General features: G+C 44.8%; 1 protein-coding gene and 1 long non-coding RNA gene across 2 annotated transcripts; one reads left to right on the top strand and one right to left on the bottom strand.

Annotated features, from left to right (window-relative positions):
* Positions 1 to 1,448: 1,448 nt before the first annotated feature.
* LOC123043328 (tricetin 3',4',5'-O-trimethyltransferase-like) lies at positions 1,449 to 3,902 on the bottom strand. The gene is made up of 2 exons (XM_044465746.1): positions 3,429 to 3,902; positions 1,449 to 2,291 (listed from the first exon to the last, which is right to left on the bottom strand). Exons 1-2 carry the CDS (start codon positions 3,827 to 3,829, stop codon positions 1,619 to 1,621), a joined length of 1,074 nt encoding a protein of 357 aa, XP_044321681.1. The 5' UTR covers positions 3,830 to 3,902; the 3' UTR covers positions 1,449 to 1,618.
* Positions 3,903 to 4,863: 961 nt separating this feature from the next.
* LOC123040230 (uncharacterized) lies at positions 4,864 to 7,588 on the top strand. Its single transcript, XR_006418100.1, has 2 exons — positions 4,864 to 6,010; positions 7,006 to 7,588. It is a non-coding gene; the product is annotated as an uncharacterized lncRNA (long non-coding RNA).
* The last annotated feature ends 2,363 nt before the right edge of the window (positions 7,589 to 9,951 follow it).

The following is a 9,951-nucleotide window of genomic DNA, read 5'->3' as shown; positions in this document are numbered from 1 at the left end:
GTTGCGACTCAGCAGCCTCAACAAGAAGAACAGTTGATGCAGCAACTGGAACTGGTCTACCAAATTAATGTGTCTTCACCGAGCCAAACTGGTTTCAAATTCCCCAGTCCTCTTTACTTTATTCCGCCACTGAAAAATCTATGATCTAGGCTCTGACGAATTTGAACCGAAGAATTTCATCACTCTATCTTTATTTCCTCGATTCATATTCTTCATGCTCGTATGATTGTCTGATTGCATGTTCTTCACTCTTACATATCCTGATTGCATGTACACTGATTCTGTGATGACTTAGTTTCCTTTATGTTATCTCTTCACCGTGGTCTTCGCCAAATTCTTCAGAGTTTGACGAATTTCTGAAAATCTCCCATTCGCCCCCCTCTGGAGATAACCCGCGCTTTCAGAAGCATCCACATTGATCTTAACTCTTCCTTTATTTGGTCTCTTACACATATGATCTTTGTTCCGGGCTGGTTGTTTCAGGTTGATGCTCTTACAAAGTTTGTTGTTAATACCTTAATGGAGATAGCTATTTGGTATGAGGTTTGGATATTTTCCGACTTCACAAACTAGCGACGCTGCCACCATATGAACCAAGAAGCCACTACAATCAGCTCCGCCACTGGTACATCCCCAACATGCGATTGGTTTCTTTCTAGGATCTCCATAGTACCTGATCTCGATCGGTCCTCCATCACTACTTTGTTGATCACTTCATTTAGTCCCAATTCAGTCCAAACAACCACTGCACAACAACATGTAAACAAACAATGCTCGATATCTTCAAAACCCACCTTGCAGAACGGGCACTTGAGAGGGATGTGCCTCCTCACAAGAACTCCAAAGCAGGGGAGAAAAATACCCCTTAGAACTTTCCACGTGAAGTGTTTAATCTTGAAAGGAACTCGGAGCCTCCAATTGTCCTTCCAGATACCATTTTCTTGGACACCACCTTGACCATCAGCTAGGACCTTATTGGTGGCTAAAGTTTGTATGATATGTTGACTGGAACGTCCTGACGTTGTGTAATGCTATGCCACGAAATTCTGCACAGCCACCACGTTGAGAGGAATTCTGAGTATCCTGTCAACATCTACCAGGTTAAAATCTGATTGCAGCTGATCTTCATCCCACTCTCCTGAGTGCGGGTCAATTAAACCTTCTACTTTGAATAACCGAGTCTTCCCTCATGGAGTTATAACTTTCGGTAAAGCACTTGATAGGATCCAAGGGTCATTCTAGATCTTAATCTTTGATCCAGTCCTAATTCTCCAAATAAACCCCCTTTTAAAAGTTTGGATTCCAGAAACAATGCTCTGCCACGTGTATGGATAACCCTTCTAAGGGCCGGGATAAGAATGTTACTATCAGGGTAATACGAGCCACGGAGTTACTCGTACGTATATGATACTAGACATAAACACAATTTTAATAGCCTTGCACAAGTCTTAATGCATCAAAATCGAATGGCTATGAAGTCAAGCGAGACTTAACTAGATTTCAGTGGACCGAGATTTAGCAAATCAGTTTATTATAGGCTATTCGGGGTCAAGGAAAGGTGGTACGCATTATGCAGATTTGGGGAGCAACAACCAACGCGAAGAGATATGAGATGCATCTATTTGGTGAATTCAATGACCCAGGTGTTACTGTGGATGTAGGCGGTCTTGACACCGGTGAACCCTGCGGACTTGGCAAGCTCCTCGAACTCCCTCTGGTTCCTCTCCTTGCCGCCTGCCGTGTGCGTGAGCATGATCATGTCGGTGAGGGACGCCTGCTGCCCCCTGGACGTCGCCTCCGGTTTGACCGGCAGGATGCCTTCTACGATGACAACCCTGCCGTGCGCGGGAAGTGCACCGTAGCAGTTCTTTAGTAGAGTTGTGCAGTGCTCGTCCGGCCAGTTGTGGAGGATCCACTTTAGGACGATGGCGTCGCCGCTGGGCACGTTCTTGAACATGTCGCCAGCAACGTGCTGCACGCTGGGGGATTGCAACGCCTCGGTGATGACGTGGGGCAGGTCGAAGTTGATTCCCTTGATGTGCGGGTACTTGGAGGTGACGGCGCATATGGTGGCGCCAACGCCGCCGCCCACGTCTACAAGGGTGGCGATGTCATGGAAGCCCGTGTACAAGTTGACAAGCTTTCCGGTGATGATGGTGCTGTAGCCCTTCATGGCCTCGTTCAAGACACGGTTCAAGCGCGTGTCCGTTTTGGTGTACTCGTACATTGTCATCCCATGTGCCTTGTGGAATGGGAGGCCACCATCAAGGACCGCGTCCTTCAAATGATACCTGCAAATTATTTATCGTTTAACAAATTCGAGCTTCAGCTTATATTAATACTAACTAATGTTTGTAGAAATACATAAATACATACAACCTTCGTCCCAATATGTAAGCCCTTTTTAAGGCTAGTTACCCTACAAAAACAACTTGGCTCTGTTTGATAGCAAAGTACTAAAAAAACCAAAGTATCAAAAAGTACAGTAATTTAGCATGCATGTACAAAAATACCACGGTTTTGATATAACAACCTTTTTTGAAGTATTCACAATTCAGAGGACCTGTTTGGTTACACCATGTAATGTTGTAAAATTTACTAGCTAGCTGTTGATCGTGCATCTATTCGTAGCTAGTAGCTAGCAATTGCTAGCCGTGATTAGTAGTAGTACTCGTTAAGAGAGATGAGATCGCCTCTCCAGACCTTGGCTGCTCTCTAATGGATAGCCATGGATTGCTTCGGATCCTTTCTATGATCAACGTATCCAGCCTAGTTATCTCATTCGCATTAAGGAACACGCAGGACAGGGGATCGAGCGGCAGCTTGATAGCCAGATGAGTTTGTCGAATATCTAGCGGCCGACTCGTTTCTTTCGCCTTTTCTGTTAAAAAAAAGAGGTTCAGGCCCTATTTGATTGCAAAGTATTTTCTAAGTATTTTAGGAATACTACAGTTTTTTTTAGATATATAAGCCGTTTAAAAAAAAAGAGGTTCAGGCCCTTTAGGAATACATAAATGCATACAACCTTCGTCCCAATATAAATTTTAAGGCTAGTTACCCTATAAAAACAACTTATGTTTCAGGAGGGAATGAGTGCTATTACTCCCTATGTTTTTGTACTCGGCATATTAGTTTTAACCTAAGTCAAACTTTATAATGTTTGACCAAGTTAACCGAAAACAATCTAAACATTTAAAATATAAATATATATGGTATGAAAATATATGAACAACAATTCTAATGATATTGACTGGTATTGTAGACGTTTTTTTTATGAATTTAGTAAAACTTACTCCGTCCGTAAGGAAATATAAGAGCGTGAGTAGTGATCTAAACGCTTTTATATTTCCTAACAGAGGGAGTAGAGTGTTTGACTCGAGATAAAGCTATATGCGAATTAAATAGAAATGAAGGGAGTATATACTTACAGGCTCTCCATAGGGACCATGTCATTGGTGAGAAGGAGCAGAGGGGCAATGGAGATGGCGTCGTGGTCGGGCGTGAACCACTTGCACACGGGCGTGGGACCGTACCGCCGCGCGTGCGTGCCTTCCTCCACCTCGCACGACACCACCTTGTAGGATGCCAGCAGGTGCAGCATGCGGTCGACCATGGCCGGCGCGTCCGGGTTGGTCGTCGGCGTCGGCAGCCGCGCGGCCACCTCAGACGGTGACAGCATCTTGCCGCCGGCGCCCATCAGGACCTCGAGCATGCCCAGCTCGATGGCGTTCTTGAGCGTCAGCGGCAGGAGAGCCGTGGAGGACAGCTGCATGGCGTAGATGCACGCCTCCTCCTCGACGGCAGCCATTTCCGCGGCCATGGAGCTCATTAGCTGCCTCCTCCGGCCGTTTGTGCGGCTGGTGGTACTAAGCGTAGCGTATTTGTTTTCTACCGAGGAGTCTGCTAGCTAACGCTTATATAGATAGAGGTCCCGACACCCACCTACATGGCGAAAATTACTAAGCCGGTTTGTGAAAAGTTAGTTGGTCAAAAACTAATCGTGTAGCAAAGTGCACTGATAATATTTGAGACAGCATATGACTATCCTAGCAGCTCATATTCGTGTGGAATCAGCGCATGATCATCATGAACAGTCAAAGGCATCTGCGATACACCTACAGCTTCATAGGGTTCTGTTCGGGCCGTGGTGTGCACTGTTGCACTGTGTCTACCCGGAGACAAAAGCACCAGGCTCACATGGTGGTAGCACCGTGTCGTGGCTCACTGCCATACAGAGCCACAATTAACTGTGATGAATTTTTCTGGGGCCTCCTGCTTTGGATGGTGGTGAGTGATGAGTGATGAGTGATGAGAGAATCTTCGCTCTTTAGCTAGAGGGGTTATCATCTACAAACTGTGGTGAAATTTTGCTCGGTGGGCTGCGAGGAATGGTGCATGCAAAGGTCGAGAGAGAGTTCCACCTTGAGGTCGAGGTCTTCTTTCCTCTTCCTTGTACGCATGGCGGACAAGGCCATCGCATGTGAATGAGAGATCGAAACGTTGGGAGAATTAGATATAGGATGTGTTTGGTTCACGGGATAGCCATCCGAAGGACAGGGATAGCCAGTTTTTTTGGGATACCATGCATTTGGTTCGCTGGCGAGAGAGGATATGGGCAACCAGATTCTGGGAATATTCCTCAAAACTCAGGCTCCGCTCATCCGCCGAAAACTGGCGGATATGGGCAGCCACCCTCGCTCGCCTCACCCCGAACCGTTTTTCCCTCGCTCACCCCCTCCGCAGAACAAATCTTCTCTCTCCCCTCGGCTGGAACGGCAACGACAGATCGTGCAGACGGCGGTTGGACGAAGGGTCGCGGCGTTGATGCGGTGGCCGGAGCAAGGTACGTCCGCGCCCTATATCTTCTCTCTCTCAGGTATCCCCTACCCCATCGTAGATCTGGAGCATCGCGGGTCGGATCTCATGTGACAGAGGTGGCAAAGGCAGCTAGCAGGGGTGTCGCGGCGGCGTGTGGCTGCAAGAGCCGGGGGAGACGGGGGTGTAGCGTGCAGGCATGTGGCTGTAGCGCGAGGGGAGCGGCGACCGGAGTTGCCAGGCGATGCAGAGATTCAATCGTGATGTGATGTGTTTCAGCCATGTTGTATGCGTGTGTGTTTCACGCGTCCGTGAGAAATTTTGGTATGGGCTTTTGAAATCTGTATATTGTTCGAATGACATACATTATATAGTGGGTAATCTCACCATTTCTGCCAAAGAGAGTCATCTCAACAACCTATCCATCTATCGTCCTTCCAACCAAACATAGAATTGGCTATCCCTAGCTACTTATCATCCTCTCAACCAAACACAAAAATTGGCTATCCCTAGCCAGTTAGTTGGGGATACCCATAACCACCTAAATCTATCCGGTAAACTAAACACATCCGTAGAGCCCATGGATATGGAGGTGAGGGAATTAGCAACACTGGAACGACTAGTATAGAATCTGGACATCTGGTGCAAAAATAGAAAAAGGATTCTGGACCATTGGATTTGAGATGAATGGTAAGGATCTAGGTGGAGGAATCTGTACTCACGGTTACATAATTCTGTGCAAAAATATCCCTCTGGTCCTCATGTTTTCTCTTCGGATCCTTCTCAGATCCCCAATCCTCCATCGGCCCTCTCGACCTCTCCTGCCGGCGAGCGACGCTGTCGGCGGTCCAGGCCAGATCCGGTGTTGGCTCCCCTCCACAGCTTCTTCTCCTTGCCTCCTGTCTTCCACTCCGGCTTCAAGGTCGCGTGGATCTGCCTCCCGGCCAGGCCCAACGTCGCGCGGCGCATCATCGCAGGGATTCGTCGCCGTCGCTAGTCGTCCTCGCCGATGGCCGCGGGCGCCTCGGGCACAGCTGCCTAGGTCACCATCTAGCCTCCACCATGCCGGACTCCGACGGGTTTGCGGCAGATCCGAAGACCCGCGGCTCAGAGTTGTTAGAGAATACGCAGCCCCGACGGCTACACGCGCCAGCTCTTCTTCCTGACTCCATCCCCTCACTGGCTCAGTATCAAGGTATCTTTTCTCTCACCCATATATTTCTATCTAATGGGGAAGTCTAGTTTGTATTCGTGTCTGGGCACATGCCCAGCCAACGTAGCCACTGATTTACCTCATGTTCTATGTTTACCCATCACATGTAACAATTTTGAATGCACATAATAGTATACTGCTTGTACTCCACTACATAGTTCCATTTAATCCATTGCGACATGTATATGCTACTCCCACCAATCCAAAAGTAAGTGTCGTGGTTTATTTTGGATCGGAGTGAGTATTGAATCAAAGCATGAATATTTCGGAGGCAGTGCACATGTCTTTGACTGAATTTGACTATGGATCTAACTAGGGGAAGTATGCCGAGAGTGCACACAGTTATCAATTTGGCATTCCTTCAATTGCGGATCTTACACGTACATCGGTCAAATTATTAGCTAAATTTAGCTAGCTTCTAGTTGAATTGCTTTCAAGCGGTGATTGAAAAGTGAATATAAATTCCCTTGATTATGGAGCACAGGTGACATGTTGTGGGGAAACTCGTCAACGGTGGGACAACATATGCATATCCGGCAAAATCAAGCCGACTCAATAATGTCTCGTCCATCTAATTAACCTGCAACATGTCTGGTTAGCTAGCTAGTTAAGAATTTGTTGTTGTTCTGAGCTAGTGTGCTTGCTGGCATGGGGGTATGCATATTGCAGATTTAACTAACAAAACTCAAGGCTTTTGATGAACTGACGCCGGTCAATTGTTTCACACTCCAGTATCTAGCTTGTGGGAGATACCTCGATTGGAGACATCAAATAATAGATATATGTGCATTTTTGACTAACAGTTAGCCAACAAGGGTTTAATAACATTACAGAAACAGTAGAAGTACAGATGCAGAGTAGAGAGAGCTAGCTAGCTAGCTGCCTGAGCTGCACCGGCATGCGTGGTGCAGCCTGTAGCCTTCTACTAATTTGCAACCATGCAATTGGAGATGACTTCTGAATTTGTTTTGTTTCAGGAGATTGAGAAGTCAGACATCTGGATTTTGGTGTAGAACACTTGTTATGCTCTGGGTATGATGAGTAGTTTAGAGCTCATTGACTAGTATTAAGCTCTGCCCCTGCCGTTGCTCTTGGGTCATTTTGAAGAATTATTTACAGCTTCTAGAGAATCTTAGTTGTTGCTGTCTCACCTGGTTGTAAGCAAATAAAAACAGTATTTGTTTTGTGTAATCTTTCCCAGGCATATGAAGTTCCAAGAGCAAGAAACAGTATAACTGGAGGCAAGAGAAGAACTTCCTGTCATATACCATCAGGATAGCAAAGCTGATACAATTTTTTAAAGCAATGTTTGTTCAGTTGTGATCCTTAAGTCCTTCACACTCATTCTTACTGGTCACGCACTAGAAATGATCATGTCATCTTATGTGTCACTTCATATGTATGTACTCCTATGTCTCTCGTGGATGCGCCAGATTGACAAATATGTGTGCCCGGGAAGGGTCTAGTTTGACGTGTACTTGAATATTTGTGCAACTGATGGTCTAGCTTGACATGTACTCAAATAATTCCAATATTTGTGATTGGAATTGTCCAGTCTAACATGTGCCTGAAATGGTCTAGCTTGACTTAATTTTCTCATCTTCACTTATATTTGTGATACATATTGACACACTTTGGTAACCAACTTGTTTAGTTTTCTTGCACGATTGATAGACATATAGTAGAAGCCAGTATTGTACTTGTATATACATGAAACCATCCATTAGACAAGTATAAAGCTGAAGCATCAATGCTCTGACGATTTGAAAATTAGTCTTATAAACCAAGGACAAAATGAACGAATATGAGAAAGGTGAGGTGTTTACAGTGGAAGTCATGTTTTTTATCTGACTACTAGCGGGGGGTTTTCTAAAAAATGTACAGTAAGTGGCAGGAGGTACCTCTGTGCCATTCATCTTCAATCCAATGGCCCAGAATGCGTTTTTCTATTTTTGCACCACAAGTGCAGATTCTATACTAGTTGCTCCCAGCGGAGAGCCCGCGAGGTATAAGGCTGTTATTTTTGTGATGAACATGGCCGCGTGATTGCATACGTCAGTCTACTTACTTGCTGCAGTAGCAGCACCGTACAATGTGGACAGAGCAGACCATGCATAAACAATACCATGTGACACTGAACTGTTACCATGTGACCAACTCAATATGTGACAAATCAGAGATGTCTGCCACGTTCCTGTCACGTTACTAGAAATTCGTACAAGATACTCCCTTCATTCTGCTTCAAAGGCCTTATTTTAAAATTTTCATATTTCCATAATACTAATCTCACTTTGAGTTTCATTGGCTTGAAGCAAATTGAGTCCCACACCTTATTCCATATAGATGAGAGAGAGAAAGAGAGAGAATTAAAGGCCATGCATGACATGCAAATTCAATTAAGCTGTGTCCGCAGTGGGACCTGCATATTTTGGGGTACATTACCCTAAGAGATGTGGTGCAACATGTGTTTCAAGATACGATGATTGTAGCATAATTTTGGAGTAACAATTATGCATGTTGGTTATTGGACTGGCTATAGATGACATGGAAATAATATATAACCAGCCGTTGGCCCTACTATTATTCTTCTTCTTACTACGCCATTCCAAAATATAAGACGTTTTAGTAAGCTATAATATTTTCCAATTGTGATAGTAGATCTGATCCCTTTTGGGCAAAAACTAAAAATATGTCATCGTTGATATCACGACCCGTGATTTACGTGGATAAGATCACCCCTGCAGCTATATTATACTCATTTATATTTGATGCCTAAATCTGGGTGTGTCCCTTTGTTTTCTCCTGACGTGATCAGATCTTGCATGGTTAGAGATCTTGGTGTGGATGCAAGATTCGGTTTTGCATGTTGTGACGTACTTTAGCATTTTGGTCACAGTGAGTCCTGCTTTCATCTCTATAACTCTATTCTGCTGACGGTGCAAGCAGCAAGCTTAATGTATAGCTGTAAATAAACAAATGACCACACACATTGCCATCCCTGAAAATACTCACTTTTGCCAAGCACATGTGAAAAAAAAAATCAGCATCCAATGTATAGAATAATAATTATGAGAATTATTACAAAATATATTTTTATATTATACAATATTTTGGTACTATAGACGATGGTAATTATGGACTGAGGGAGTAGCGAGCATGAGTACATTAGCAGTAGTAAATCAGCTTCCCTGATCGTGCAATGTGGGTTTTCACACAATAGCTCCCGAGCACTCAAATCAATGCGTGGACCGTGTTGATTCCTCTGACAAAAATAAACCCCAAGATCCAATGACATGGTCGGTAGGCTCACATACAAATGGACATGAGTATCAATTATTGGTGCTCACGTGAATTTGTGGGCATAGGCGTGCAGTGATGGTGGTTTTGGCACCACTGTTAGGCTGGTCGTAATGGTAGTATCATAGCTAGTATCATGCATCACTAGTAGAAAAATACCTAATAGTCCCGGTTCGTAAGGGCCTTTAGTCCCGGTTCATGAATCGGGACTAATGGGTCGTTACTAATATCTCCACCCATTAGTCCCGGTTCAAACACGATCCGGGACCAATGTGCCTCCACGTGGCCCTGTGCGCCGAGCCCAGTCAGGGGGCCTTTGGTCCTGGTTGGTGCCACCAACCGGGACCAAAAGTTCATGTTTTTTTAGAAAATTGGCTGCTTTAGGGGTTTTGGGGGTTATTTTTAGGTTGTTATTAGCTAGCTAATAGAGAGAAGTGTCCTCTCTTATATCTTCGTCCTTGGTTTACCAACGCTGCCGCTATATATGTTCATTTCACCCGCTGATATAATAACTCATGCATGCTCGCATCATACATCATCGTATATAATAACAAGTCCTACTAATCATGCATCATCATACAACTTCTACTCGTTATTAATAATAAGTCATACGATCATCATCCTCA

The sequence above is a fragment of the Triticum aestivum genome, chromosome 2B (assembly GCF_018294505.1).
Source record: "Triticum aestivum cultivar Chinese Spring chromosome 2B, IWGSC CS RefSeq v2.1, whole genome shotgun sequence".
Taxonomy (NCBI): domain Eukaryota; kingdom Viridiplantae; phylum Streptophyta; class Magnoliopsida; order Poales; family Poaceae; genus Triticum; species Triticum aestivum.
The sequence above is the reverse complement of the archived record's forward strand: the minus strand, read 5'-3'. Positions and strand labels throughout refer to the sequence as shown.